The sequence below is a fragment of the Solanum pennellii genome, chromosome 1, assembly GCF_001406875.1.
Source record: "Solanum pennellii chromosome 1, SPENNV200".
In the NCBI taxonomy this organism is placed as follows: domain Eukaryota; kingdom Viridiplantae; phylum Streptophyta; class Magnoliopsida; order Solanales; family Solanaceae; genus Solanum; species Solanum pennellii.
Genome location: NC_028637.1, coordinates 76,681,648 through 76,698,070, shown reverse-complemented (window position 1 = coordinate 76,698,070; position 16,423 = coordinate 76,681,648). Strand labels below are relative to the sequence as shown.

The 16,423-nt window shown below is 29.3% G+C and overlaps 1 protein-coding gene across 1 annotated transcript; it reads left to right on the top strand.

Moving 5' to 3' along the window:
• The first annotated feature begins 3,873 nt into the window (after positions 1–3,873).
• On the top strand, positions 3,874–4,353 carry LOC107023343. The gene has a single exon (XM_015224011.1). The coding sequence runs from the start codon at positions 3,874–3,876 to the stop codon at positions 4,351–4,353; it is 480 nt and encodes a 159-aa protein (XP_015079497.1).
• Positions 4,354–16,423: the final 12,070 nt, after the last annotated feature.

The following is a 16,423-nucleotide window of genomic DNA, read 5'->3' as shown; positions in this document are numbered from 1 at the left end:
TACTTGGTCCTCAAGTAGAATTCCTAACCATATCCTACAAGGACTCCACATAATTAGACATTCACTATAACACAAATATATTTATAACAATCATAATTTTTTTCATTCAATATTTGATACTCATTTTAAATATTAGCTAATATCAATTTGCAGCACAAAAAGGACGCCCATTAAAGAGCGGACTGTTATACCAAAAAGAAAACAAAATCATACTCAAAGCTCATTCACAAGCCCTCTAGATCAATTTATCCCATTACAACCTTTGATAGTATTAATTAGTAATAAACATATTATCATTAAAAAAGATATTTTGAGATAAAATAAAAAAATACCATTTATTTTTTGAAATGTTGAATATCTTTTTAAAATTATTTATTACATGTGAAATTTAAACAAAAATATCTATAAGGTTTTTTCGTATTGCTTAGCTTCATTTTATTTCTCTTCCCTCTATTTCTCTAAGTTCTTACTTGGATTAATGACATATATCTTAGATTAAATTAAATAGCTAAACCTTAACTGATCAAAGTATATTTCTAACCATAATCTAAATAATAAACAGATCATATATTTAGTTTTAAAAATTATTGTAATCAAATCTTAACAAAATATTATGATCTTGTCCATATATATAGGAAAAATAGTTTTCTACCTACTATTTTTCAAAAAAAAAATGTTTCTTTTATTTTCTTTTTTTAATTAATCATTTTATTGCATTTTGAAGGAAATTGGGAGAAAAGAGGTGACATAAAATGGGAGAAATACTTTTCTCTACAAATATATTTCTTTGGAACTTCCTCTGTAAGTTGTTATATTAGCTATTGCTAATGCCGTGGAGGGAGTAACTAAGAGCAAGAAATGGTCTCCAATATTTGGTAGAAAATTTGAAGACAAATTGCTGAAAGTTCCAAATAAATCGATCAAACGCATGTTAGTACTATTTTCTTTTAGGTATTATGAAATTAGAGATAATTAAATAATTTTTTTTTAATGAATTAGTGACCTTATTCGCTGAAACATTAAGGAAAAAAAAAGATTTTTTATACAAAAATTTGAGCTTGTATAAACTATCTAATAGTATTAACTTAATATATTTATATTTCATTAGTTTTATGTGTTGTTATAAATATATAACAAAGAGAACAAACATTTTAGTTTCAATCTAGTCATCTTAATTAACCAGAACGTCGGTAAAGATAAAAAAACCTTTAAATTAAAAGAACTCTAATAACAATATTCATCATTTTTAAAACTACTGTTTAAATATATTTTTAATAGTATTTGTGTCACGTTCATAATTCACTAGTCATTGGTTGATAAAGAATAAACACACAACACTCATATCATGAAATTAATAATTAGTAAAAGAGAAAGTAAAACAGAGATTTTGGCTAAAAACATTCTTAAGTTATACTCTTAACTTAAACTACATTCTTAAATTATCTTTTTTAACAAAGAATATCCTCCAAGTATATATTTAAAACTTAACAACTTCCATCCCTCTATTAAAATTTGTCAAAAAATTAGCGATCACACAAAAACATATGCATTCATACTATTCTCTACAAAATAAATTCTGTAATCTTATTACTTGTTCGTTAAAGCTTCCAATTTATTTATTTTTTTAGACCCTTATTTGCTGTTAAAAAAACAATGTTACAATGGTGTGAGTTTACGAGGAGGGATTATATTCTCTTCTCCTTTACCAACTGAATGGAGTTGGAGCTTCATTTTACACCATCTTCACCTTTCAAAGTCATAATGTCATTAGATCAATAAATTTTTTGGGCAAACTGGTAATCAAGATTCAACTAATTTTAATCTCTAGTCCTTGAATTTCGTTTTTCATTATTAGAAGTAAAAATCTCCGATCGACACCATTTTTTATAGATTCAGTGAGAAGAAAACATTTCAACTGATAATTTTTTGACATTAAATCAAATGAAAAGTACATAAAAATAAAATTGCTAATTAAAAGGAAGACAAATGCAAAACGTTGTCGGTAAAAAAATTCACAATATTTTATTTTAAATGTATTTAGAATGAACAAAATTGATTTATTGGGATGATTTAGGGAGTTTTGTTGGGAGTAGTGTGAATCGTACATGTTTTTGGCTTTCTGCGAAGAATTTGTTGTTTTTTGACAAATTTTAATAAATGGATGAAAATTGTCAAATTTTAAATAATTGAGGGATATTTTCTATTAAAAATAATAATTTGAGAATGTAGTTTAAGTTGGGGTATAGTTTGAGGATGTTTTTTTAGCCAAAAACTCAAGTAAAAGAACTTAATAATTAATTATGGTGAAGAGGAGTCAATTTAAATTAATAAAGAATACTAGTAAATAAATAAGAACGAATGAAAGAAAAAAAAAAAGCCTTTACACATTAATGAAAAAGACAAAAAAAAGCTTCCAAAAATTAATGGTGTCCACGAGATTTGAACCCAAACATGTGACAAATTGCATACTTTGCCAATTGGACTGTTCATCATTTTATTTAGTGGGTGGCAAAGAAAATATATATTAATTTCTTATATATATATATATATATATATATATATATATATATACGTAAAAAGTTTTTTTCAAGATCACTAACTATCGTGGCACCTGCCCCACAGGTACCAATAGATTCGCTTACGATTAGATTCAATTACAATAAACTAATATTGATAAAGATTTTAATATTTTTTTTAATAAATGCGTATATTTTTTGTCGCTAAAAGATATTTTTATTGTTGTCGCTATAGAAATAAATAGATGATGATATGACAATGGATGTGGCTAGCTGCTATTAATTAGTTCAAGTTATATTATTACAAGTTGGAAACAACTTTATGACAAGTAATGAAGAAAGTAAGAGTACAATCTGATGAATTCAATAGAAGTTGTTTTAATGATGACAAATCTTGATCCTCATGAACCAGGTTCGTCTACTTAGAAGAAGGAAAGTTCATGACTCTAATGAACCAGGTTCATTAATCTATATATGAAAGCATAAGTACAGAATAAAAGAGGGGCAGATTTATTTATGAAAAGAAGGAGAATAAAAGAGGCGCAAATTTATTTATGGAAAGAAGGAGGATAAAAGAGACGACACATATTTATTTATTAGAAGACAAAACCTTTTATTAAAAGGTAGAGGCAGATTTATTTATGAAAATAAATAAGAAGACAAAATCTTTTCTTAAAAGGTTATTAACCTTATGCGTATATCTCAACAAATTAAAAAAAACCTTTCCATATCAAATAAGTATATAGAAAACAGGTTTGTTATCAACCTTGCAGAGAGGCGGCAAAATATCTATATAAACAAAGATATCAAGCCAAAGAACTCAGCCTTTGCAATCGAAGAAAAAATGAAGAAAGGCGAGAAGAAGAGAGAGGCAGCAAAGATCGTTTGTGAGTTTTGTGAGTTTGTGTGATTGTAAACAAGAAGTGGATTTGACTTCTTGTGGAGAGAGAGAGAGAATTGGTGAATGAGTTTGCAAGAAGTGGGTTTGGCTTCTTGTGGAGAGAGAGTGAGTAAGTTTGCAAGAAGTGGGTTTGGCTTCTTATGAATTTGAAGAGTTCGATTAGAGTTAATCGAAAATTGTAATTGAGCAAGAAAAGTTAATAACACAGAGTTGAGTTTTTTCTTCCTTGAGATAGGAAGGTTTTAGTTAAAGTATATTGTTTTATTTGACTGTTTTCTTAGGCAAATAATCAAGAACCTGGTTCTTGATCTAGGGGTAAGGTTTCTTAAATTGGTATCAGAGCAGGATCTTTTCTTTAAAAGATTAACATCTTGAAAAGAAAATGGCAGCCCCACCTACCCTTCAAGAAGGAGCTTCTCAAATAAGACCACCACTGTTTAATGGAAAATATTTTGGATGGTGGAAGAATCGCATGATGAATCATCTGATAGGAGAAAATTCGATCTCTGGAGCGTAGTCTTAGATGGTCCTACCATTTCTATGAAAAAGGGGCCTGATGGAGAAACAATGATACCTAAGGATAGAAACGAATGGAATGTTGCTGATAAACTTGCCATACAAAATAATGCCAAAGCTAAGAAAATCTTGATCTGTGGTATAGGACTAGACGAGTACAATAGAATTTCCTCCTGTAAAGATGCTAAAGCAATCTGGGAAACTCTGCAAACTGCACATGAAGAAACTACTCTGGTCAAGAAATCTAAAATTGACAACTTAAACAGACAGTATGAATTATTCAGAATGATGGATGGAGAAACTATTCAAGATATGCACACCAGGTTTACATCAATTATCAATGAGATCTACTCTCTTGGAGAAGTAATTCCCAACGAAAAAGCTGTAAGAAAATTCCTGAGCGTCTTACCTGAGTCATGAGAGAGTAAAGTTGAAGCAATTACTGAAGCACGCGATCTTGACAAATTAGCAATGGATGAACTTATAGGAAATCTAATAACATATGAACTAAAGAAGAACCAAGAGAAAGATATAAGCAGTAAAAGAAAAGAAAAAAAAAGTCAAACCACTGCATCTGAAGATTTTGAAGATGAAAATATTGCTCTTGTGACCAAGAGGTTTACTAGATTGCTAAAAAAGGGAGAAATATCTCAAAAGAGGAGTCCCCAAAGGAATACTGATAACTCTAGGGAACTACTATGTCACAAGTGTGGAAGTCCTGATCACTTCACCAAATTCTGTCCACTTTGGGCCTTGGAATATAACAAAAATAATCCAGACAAAACAAAAGAGGAAAAGGGTGATAGATATGTTCCAAATAATAGAAGAATGACCAACCAAGAGGCAGATCTATTCATGAAGAAAGCACTAGCTGTAATGGGAGGCATGTCTGAAGATGAATCTGAGGATGAGAAAGAGAATCAATCTCCAGTAGAGCAAGAAGGTAAATATGACTTTCTTGCACTAATAGCCACGACTGAAACCCCAAATAAGGAAAGAAACTGCCAAGAACAAGATGCTCTCTACGCACTAATTGCGGGATCAAACTCTGATGATGAAGAAGAAGATAAACAGGACCATGTTAGCCTCTCTCACACTAAAGAAAATCTTGAACTATACACAAAAAAGGAACTAGAATCATTGCTGCACACTCTTATAAATGCATATCAATCAACTAGTCATGAAAATGAACTACTCATGGAAGACAATGCATCTCTAAGAGAAGAAAACATGACTCTAGAACAACAAAATTGTTCTCTGCAAAAGAAACTAGAAAATTTAGAAAAAGAACTGAAGGTTGTCACTCTAAAGAATGAAGATCTGCAAAGAAAACTTAACCTGACTAAGTTGGAAGTAGAGAACAGTATGAGATGGACCAGGTCCTCCATACTCTTCGATAGTATCCATAAGAGTCAATCCAACACAAGCTATGGAATAGGATTCTCTGAAATAATAAATTCTAACATAGATTGTCTCTGCTTTCACTGTGGTCTGATAGGACACAAAAGTTCTACTTGTGATAGAAAACAAACTGCACATAAGAAAAATGTCATGTTTGTAGAAAAGATGCAAAGGGAAAATGGCCTTAAAACTGCTCCTACACCCAAAGCTCTTCCTAAATGGGCTAAGAGGAATCTTATTCACCCTTTTTATAATAAACAAGAAGTCAAGTGGATCTGGGTACCCAAAATTAACTCTATCTAAATAAAACGGCATGTCGCAGTGAGAGAAAAATAAAAGACATTGGTATTTGGATTGTGTATACACATTACCGAAAATCAACATAATTTTCTCTCATTGAAAGAAGTTAAGGGTAGAACTGTAATAGGTACTAGATGGGCCTTCAGAAACAAACTCGATGAACCAATCTTCACGTCAGAACCGGCAACCACTCAGGGGGAAACCAACATTGTGATCAGTCCTCAAAACCACCTCCATCCCACACCCTAACTAAGAATGAGATTAAGTATCTTACTATGGGGAAAGAAGAATATTTCAAATCTTTAAAAGTCTTAAGGGGTAGAACCATTCACCCTGAAATTAGGGAACTTTCAGCTATCAAAAAATTAGTGCGTTTGCTTACTGTTCAAGGGTGGGTTGATGTGTTCTTGTATACTGAGGAATCTGTTTATGATCGTGAAGTAATGGAATTTTATACTAATATGAAGATTTTGGACAAATCGATAGTGTGTTCTTCTGTTCAAGGCATAGGTATAATTTTTGATAAACAAAAATTGAGGGAAATACTTAATGTACCATGTGTGAGGCTGGCTGAATATACTTGGACAAAAGAAAATAACTGTGCTCTTACTACTAAGTTCACTCAGGGAAGGGTCAAGCTCGACCAAGAAAGGTGTTGAAAGGAGAGATGTCACCATTTCATAAATTGGTGTTTTTGTGCATAAGGGTATTGTTCCTCGGGGAGAACGAAGGCATGAGGCTACGTTTCGTGATATGGGTATTGCAAATGCTTTAGATAATATGAATCCCATTAACTGGCCTTCTCTTATCATTGCTCACATGGCCAGAATTAATGATCCCAAACGACCTTAATAGTTGGCTTTTGGTAACCTGTTGTCTAAAGTATTTAGGAGTTTTGGAATGCAACTGACGGATGGGAAGCCTTTGAATAGAAATGATATGTTTACTAAATCCACTCTTGCTGAATGTGGTCTGTTGGATGAGGAAGATCAGGTATGCAGTGCTCCTTCTCGTATTGCTGGGCCTGCTGCTTCTCTTGTAAATGATCTAAATCTGGTCAAGGTTCAGAACGAGAAATTGAAAAAAAAAAAGTTATTTTTTACTTCAGACTAAATTGGCTACATCTCAGGGGGAAGTTTCATGTCTTAAGGATCAAATCATCAAGCAGCAAGTTGACAACAACATTCGTATAGATCAGTTGTTGCAACTCCTTGCCTTTTCTCTAATCCTCGTGTTTAAAAAGCCTTGTTCCTTCACTGTTCTTTTGTTCATACATCAACTGTTTTAGCTTATTGTTTTAGTTAGTATTTTGGTGTACTGATGCTTTATTTATACAAACTCTAGCTAATGATTCACTTGTTCTTTTTGAGATGTCAAAAGGGGGAAATGGTATATCCATATTTCCTGGTATGATGTTTGTCATCATCAAAAAAGGGGGAATTTGATGAATCCAATAGAAGTTGTTTTAATGATGACAAATCATGATCCTCATGAACCAGGTTCGTCTACTTAGAAAGAAAGTTCATGACTCTTATGAACCAGGTTCATTAATCTATATATGAAAGCAGAAGACAGAATAAAAGAGGCTCAGATTTATTTATGGAAAAAAGGAGAATAAAAGAGGCGCAAATTTATTCATGGAAAGAAGGAGAATAAAAGAGACGACACATATTTATTTATTAGAAGACAAAACCTTTTATTAAAAGGTAGAGGCAGATTTATTTATGAAAATAAATAAGAAGACAAAACCTTTTCTTAAAAGGTTATTAACCTTATGCGTATATCTCAACAAATAAAAAAAACTTTCCATATTAAAGAAGTATATAGAAAACAGGTTTGTTATCAACCTTGCAGAGAGGCGACATCTATATAAACAAAGATATCAAGCCAAAGAACTTAGCCTTTGCAATCGAAGAAAAAGTGAAGAAAGGCGAGAAGAAGAGAGAGGCAGCAAAGATCGTTTGTGAGTTTTGTGAGCTTTGTGAGTTTGTGTGATTGTAAACAAGAAGTGGATTTGACTTCTTGTGGAGAGAGAGAATTGGTGAATGAGTTTGCAAGAAGTGGGTTTGGCTTCTTGTGGAGAGAGAGTGAGTAAGTTTGCAAGAAGTGGGTTTGGCTTCTTATGAATTTGAAGAGTTCGATTAGAGTTAATCGAAAATTGTAATTGAGCAAGAAAAGTTAATAACACAGAGTTGAGTTTTTTCTTCCTTGAGATAGGAAGATTTTAGTTAAAGTATATTGTTTTATTTGACTGTTTTCTTAGGCAAATAATCAAGAACCTGATTCTTGATCTAGGGTAAGGTTTCTTCACAATCCATCTGTATGAAGTTGAAAACTACTTCAATTTAAGCCGTTTGTATTTATGAAGGCCTCCTGTTCATACTGCTTACGTATTTGTAGAGTATGAAGACAATACATTTATTATTTCTACCTCCCTTTGAAAAAAACAATGTGTAAAATGCATGTGATAAAAATAGCATTGGTAATGTTATTCTTTTGTAGTTATAATAATGATCAAGTTGAAGGGCAAATCTCTTATGTTTTATATGATAAATTTTGTCCACAAGTGGAAAATATTTTTAGAGATGGTGTTCAATCTATGTCTATCACTGATCCTACTACTCCTTCTGCTCTCTTAAGACTTCATGTTTCATGATTGCCAAGTTCAGGTTCATTTTTTCATTTCTTAACACATGATGACTATATAATATATACAAAAAATATTTTCAAAATTGTTTAGTAAGTGTGAAAATGAATGCCTAGGTATTAGTTTCATTTGTGCTTGCAACTTTCATTTTTTTCAAAACTTTACAAAGTTTGAGACACCTTGTCTATCAACATTACTTAAATGTGATTTTTGTTGTTTTTAAAGGGTTTCATATGGATATTGTTGTACAAAGCTGGGTATAGGGTTTAGATCTAGTAATTAATTAGTTCAATGTGAGGGTACATTGATTGTTATGTAATATTTTGTAGCATTAGTTAGAGGCAACAAACGCTAGAAGATTCGTATGAGGATAATCATAAACATTAAAATCAAAATACTGTAATAAATTAAGGAGAATGTGGCAATCAAAAGTGGGTTCTACTATCTTAACATTATTTATTTTTTTAAATTTTTTTTTTTTAAAAAATAATTCTTTTAACGTGTTTTCATAAATGATATTGAGAAAGATTGTGATAAATTTCTATACCTATTAGAGGAGATCTGTTATGTGATAAAGATGAAAATTTTGATCAAAAACAGTTTTTTCACTTTTTTGTTGCACTATTTCTCATGTGCCTAATATTTTACTTTTTTTTTTCTTCTTATAGATAAGATTACATGGATATTTTTTTTCTTTTAATTTCTTGATTTTTTTGAGACATGATGGTTGATGACATGTAAAGATATGGTACATCCTGAAAACAAAGATTAAAGGCTACCTTTTGATTATTCCTATATTATTCTCTAAGAAAATATAAAATTAGCTAAGATACTTTTTTAAAAGTTTCATAAATATATTAAATTTAGCTAAGGCCTTAAAATATTTATACACGTACAAAAATATTATATTTAGAGTTGCCTTTTTTTTTACATACTAATTGTTCTTTTGTTTATAATTTCAAAAGCGCTAAGGTTTAAGTTCACATAATAATATTGTTATTATTTATAAAACTAAAAACTAGTTCTAGTTAATAAGAAATTAGATATTTATTTGGATTTCTTTCTTATTGTTACATGTTTCTGAATTACTTTAAAAAATATCTCAATAAAATTAGTAGCCTAATATCAAATTAATAAAAGCCATTAAATATTACGCATGCAGAAAAATATTACTAATTTAGGATTGCCTATCTTATTCTTACATACTACTTATTTAACTTTATATTAATATTATAAATTAATAGCCTAACATCAAATTATAATAAGAGACATTAAATATTACACATGCAGGAAAATATTACTAATTTAGGATTGCGTATCTTATTCTTACATACTACTTGTTTAACTTCATATTAATATTATTATTTATAAAACTAAAAACTTATTCTAGTTAATAAGAGGTTAGACACTTTTTTGGATTGCCTTTTTTATTCTTACATGTTTTTGAATGTGTCAAAAATGTCCCAATAAAATTGTATGTTTTGTTTAATAATAGAAATATCTATTTGCAGTCTAATAGTTTAAATATTTTATCAAACTGAAACTAAAATTATTTAATTAAAACTACTAAATTTAATCACCTAATATTTTTTTAATATAAACACCCAAATATAATTTTATTTTAATTATATATATGTTATGATTATAATATATTTATTAATTATATAGCTTCAAATGCTAAAGTAAATAATCTTAATCATTCAATATTTATGTCTAGAGACAACACCATTTAGATATATATTCAGATTCAAATATCTTGATCTTAATGAAATAAATGAGGTCTATAAGTCTATTTGTTTTTCAGGTTTGTTAATCATCCAGATCTTAACTATTAAGGGTGTTTATTTTTACAATTACTTAATGAGACTGAATAGGTTTGAGTGATTAAAATCTAACAAAGAATCTTAATATTAAAATGTCTATTTAAAAATTTCTACAAAAATGACAGTTCACCGCTCACTATTTCTATCACAATTATTACCACCGTCAATCACCACAAGTTAACGTTGTTAGTCATCACCATCACCAATTTTCATATAAATGTTTTAAAATATTTTATTAATGTAATATTAGATTAACAATTTGATATTTTATTTGAATTTTGTATTTGTTATTTTTTTAACAAAAACAAATTGCATGCATTCAAATATTTAAAAAACAAACAATCTTAACTACTTCATATATTCAGATTTTAGTAAATACGAAAAAGAAAAAAAAATGTGATAGGGGTGCGATGGTTCAATTCTAGTGGATATGGAGAGTAATTCATATTACAAATCAGAGATGAGATCAACGAGAAAACCATGAATTCACAGTACTCTCACTTGAAGAATCTGTTGCCATCAATGGTACGCACCTACCTATCATATTTCATCTAATGGTCCACAGTACTATTCTACATGATCTCGAGAGAAAATCATGAATTCACATGAACCCGATGACCCTTCCTGGATGCGTTTGATATTTCATCTATCAAATCTAGGGATATCTTTGAAGGTTTGATTTGAAATCAATGTTTGTATTTGTTTGTGAAATATGAATAAAATTTTAATTTTACATTATAATTGGAAAAGTAGGATTTCAAATTTTAATATTTTTATCCTAATTTTTTTTAAAAAAAATTATAAAAACTTTACTCATAATTAAGTTTGTATTTTGGAAAAAAAAATTCATCATTTTAAATTTTGTAAAATAGGATGTTCGATGTGAATAAATTATGTGTATTATATGGAAGAAATATATTAATAATAGATAACTAGTTATCATTACTATTATTGAATTTTTGGGCCAGTGGATTTTTTGTAAAATTGTATTATTTTAATTTTGTTGTTACATGTAATTGAAGGAAAGGGTTATGTGATATATTACTGCAACGTCTTAGGATATTTATCTTGTTTATAAATTCTAGTTACTTATTTTCGTAACATCCTATAAGAGTTGGATAGGTTTTGATATTTTTTTTACAAATTGTACGATTTTTTATGTTTCCGAGAGGAGAATATTATCTGAGAAATCCAAATTGGATGTGGAAGAACCTATATTTTTAGATTAGTCCATTCACACAAGTTTGATAGTGTGTATTTAGGTGTTGGAACCACCTTATCATCCTTACAAAGTTGGTGCATGCAGGGCACACACACTTGGAATAACATACTGTTACAACATCGAAAGCAGGCTATATGATGACTCAAAAAGTGATGAACCCAATGAACAAGAACTTGAGATATACTTGAAATTGAGTTGTCCAAAAGGCTCTTTAACCTCAGACATTAGCTTTGTGCTAAATGAACCAACAACACTCACCTTTGACAATCACTACTTCATCAATGGCCGTGGAGTTCTCAGGATCGACATTGAAATCCCTTTTCATCTTCTTACTACTCCCTATGTACAACGTTTTGCAGCTTATCAAGATGCATTTTTTAAGGCTTTCTCTTTTGCTTTTGTCAAGCTTTCTACTTATGGAGTTCTCACTGGTTCACAAGGCATCATTAGAAGAAGTGGTAATGCGTTGAGTCAATGAAAAAAAATATATTAATTTCATTTGGCTACATGCATGGTGTGGCCTTACGTTGTTTCTATATATGTTGCTTGGATCCTCCAATAATATGTTATACTGTATTTTTTTTTTAGTAGCTAAAGCCACATTAAGCGGCATATCTACTCTTTCTATATATGTTACTCAGGTCTTCTAAATATGAATTATTTTTGGATATCGTAGGACTCATCCTCCTCGATTTTGAGTATGGACACCGGAAAGACTCAATCTCATCTATACCAAAATTATACACCGGAGGACTCATGCTATGCCTAATTGCAATTATTAAAGAGGCATAATACATAAATATACTTTTTAACTAAACCTCATTTTATATCTATGTCCTCCAACTTTGAATGTACACAAATAGAAACTTAAACTTGTATAAAGTTGAACAAATAAGCACATACGTTTTTTTGTGTCTATTTGTTTAATTTTATACAAGTTTAAGTGTCTGATTGTACATATCCAAATTTAGAAGACATAAATATAAAATAAAATCAAGGAGCATATTTATGTATTGTACCTATTAAATAATAACAAAGAGTATAATCACAATAAAAGAGATGCCATTAAAGGGTATGGTCGTATTAAGAATTGGGTTTGAGAATCAGAAAAGAGCACAAAATTTCAAGACTTCGATTGCACCGATATTATCTTAATTTAGACATTATTGGGCCTTTTAGAGCCTGTTTGGTTCAGCTTAAAAGCTGGTCAAACTGACTTAAAAGCTGGTTTTTGACTTATTTAGTTGTTTGGCAATACTCAAAATAACTTATTTTAAGTTGAAAAAAACTTATTTTAAGCCAAAAGTTAAAAGCTGGGGTAGGGGTGCTTTTTTTTTTAGCTTATAAGCTGTTTTAAGTTGACCACATTTTTATCTTTTTTCCCTTAATATTTTTATACAATCTCCAAATTACCCACATAACCCTAACATCTCTTTCTTCCATTTTTCCCTTTTCACGTTCGGCATAGCAACTTCAGCACTTTTATCCAAACGCATAACTGCTTATTTTAAAAATAAGTTTCAGCACTTTCAAAAGTACTTTTTTAAAGCTGCTTTTATTAAGCCCATCCAAACGGGCCCTTACTGAGCAAACGCAGGTGATTGCATTGAATTGAAGGTCCAATTGGTTTTGAATCTGAAGGTTGGCAGTTGAATTACTCTCTTCATTTTACAAAAAATAATCTAGTTTGATTGATATGGAGTTAAAAAAAATAAAAATAACGCTACACACACATTTAAGATGATAAATATCAAGTTATAAACATACTTTTTAATAATAAATTACTTATAGCATATTATTATCAAGTTATAGCATATCAAGAAAAAATATATTATTCTCATTAATCTTTTTAAATAATAATTAACTTATTTGAATAATTGCATTTATTATTCAGTTACCTTTTTAAAAAAATTACTAAATAATAGGGATTTTATCATTCCATAATTAATAACTACCCATCAATATCTAAAATAATAACAGTTTTCTTTTTAAAACTGTCAGACGTTATTAGAAAAAAAATTATATTCCCCAAATATATTGTTCTTCCCCAAATCCTCACAAAATTTTCTTTCTGCACGCCTAACATTTAATCTTCACCAAATTTGGCTAAAAAAACTTCCACCTTTAACATTCTTCTTCACCAATTCTTCCATTTCTGCACTCAAATCTTCCATTTTTGCACTCAAATCTTTCATTTTTGCACTCAAATCTTCATCTTTTGCACTCAAAAAATGATATTATGTCGAAGAGAGGCAATGAAACTCCGCGAAAAAGTAGAAGATTGAATGATGAAGCAAAATCGGAGTTCCGTGGGATAGGGTTGACGAAGTAATCATCCCAGTCAGCATCAACGACAAATTTCATTGGTTCCTTGTTGTATTCCGGATCAAACGTAGATGTCTATATGTCTATGATTTGATGATGGGAGGATCTGTTCATTCAAGAAAAGTTAAAGAAGTTGTTGATAAACTTGCAACCATGATTCCTTTATTTCTGACGAGCACAGGGTTTTATGGCAAAAGGCTTGATTTGTATGTGAATAATCTCCCTGATTATCAACAAAAGTCTCATTCTGAACCTCTCAGTATCAAGAATGTTACACATGTTCCTCAACAAGAAGAAAGTTCAAAGTATATATACTTGTTACATTATTTTTTCTTCATCTTAAATTAAATTTGCTTTATAGTCATTACAAAATTTTTATTATTTCAATTTTTTTACAGTGATTGTGGTCTATACACATCTCTTTTTGCCGAATACATGAGCAATGGTGTTTTTGATATATCACATATTGATATTGATTCAAAATATCATCGTCAAAGATATGGTACATTACTTTGACATTATGCAAAATCAAAGAATGATGAAGGCGCAATAAGTGAAAGTGAAGTTATAGGAACAGTTGCTAGCAAGAAGGGTGGATCTCGAACTCATAAAGAATAAGTTATGGACACCACCAATTATCCTACTCCAAAATTCCGTAACAGGAAGTAGAAATCTTCATGGCACTATGTATATTTTTTTGAATGACTTGTTTTTTTTTTAACTTATGAACAATTTATGTAATTTCCCAGGTTTTTATTATGAATACTGATGGTTTTATATAAATTATTTACTGATTATTATTGATTAAAAAATGTGTCTCACTTTGTATAAATTTTGAACGCAACAAAAAAAATATAGAAACACTGTATGAATCATGTATGAACATTATATGAATTATGAATGTCATATTATAATTTGATATATAGAACATAGACAATACTATTTTTTTTAAAAAAAAATTATATAAATGACAGTCTGCTTCAATATATATTTTATATAATGTTAAATGTGTATGATATTTGTATAAATTGCACTTTTCAATATGTAATGTTAAATTCTTATATGCATAATGTATGAAAAATATATGAAATAGTACTGACATATGATTCAATATGACAATATGAATAAATATATAATTATACCTTAATAATTGTGTATGACTTTTGCATAAATTTGTTTTGTATGAATACTATATGAATATTGTATACTTTTAAATACAAACAGAAACAGATGTTACTTATATTACTGGTATGAATACTATATGAAAAATGTATGAATTATATCATATAAATTCTTATATGCATAATGTATGAAAATTATATGAAAATAGTACAGACATATGATTCAACATGACAATATGAATAAATATATAATTATACTTTAATAAATTGTGTATGACTTTTGCATAAATTTATTTTGTATGAATACTATATGAATACTGTATACTTTCAAATACAAACAGAAACAAATGTTACTTATATTACTGGTATGAATACTGTATGAAAAATGTAGAGCATAAACATACATTATTTTTATATGCAACTATTGCTTGTATAAATGTATAGATTTTGTATATAGTCCTCATTCATTATGCAATAACTGTATGCATACTATATGATTATATGACTTATTAATGGTAACAAATGTTAATATATGAGCAGTTGTATATACAATGTATGACATTTGTATGAAAAGTAATATGATTCAATAAAAAAATAATGTTATAACAATGTAAATACTCAAAAACACAGATGTAAACAGTAGGAAATCATTGTTTTTGTGCAGGATAATTTGAACATGTCTTCCTATTGTGTCCAACTTGATGGCATCTACTGCATGTGCTTTTTGTCCTCTTGAATTTCACATCAGCGAACCCCTTCCAGCGTTCAAATTTGGGTCTTCCCACTGATCTTTTTGGACCGGGTGACATCATTTTAGGCTCTGAAATATAACTTGGTATATCCCATGTACTCTTGCACGGGATAGGCTCGACAGGAGTGGCATAAGCATCTCTGAAATTCTTGAGGCTATAATATATTTTATCTCAACAGAATTTATATTTTCTTCTATATTAAGTTGAGATACTATAGCATTAACTAAACCAATATAAAGAGTAGAAGTATCATATAGGATGCCCTCCATCTCAAAGGCGACGTATTTTCCTGTGTTCACAACATTAAAATTACATTTAGTGCATCACATAATACATACAAAATTCATACACAATTTAAATACAATTCACTGATATATACACAAAAAAAATCCAATTTAATGCACATTTAATACAATGTTTATACACAATTCAAACATATGACATATCAAGTATGAAAAATCAATTCATACACAAATCCTATACAATTCACTGCTACATACAATTTAAAATGCACTTTTCATACACAATTTATACAATTTAATAAAAATTATATACACAATTAATCCAATCTTTATACAGAATTCATATATATATATATATAACAAATCAATCACTGATATATACAATTAAAAAAATGGGCGTTCGTACATATTTCATACAATATATTGATACATTACATACATAAATAATACAGTATTCATATTTCACCAATATACAAAATTTTAACATCTGACAATTTAAATATAATATGGAATAGCTTTTACCAAAAATTCACATTTCATATAACGTTCAAACAATATCAATACAAATTGTCAAATTTTGTTCATAATTTTTTCATAATAAAAATTACAAATTGATTCAAAATCGGTAAATTTTTGTATTTTATCCAATAATCAATT

Bases quoted from the DNA above. Each gene is read 5' to 3' on its own strand.
- LOC107023343 (XM_015224011.1), top strand. From the start codon at position 3,874: ATGGTGGAAGAATCGCATGATGAATCATCTGATAGGAGAAAATTCGAT.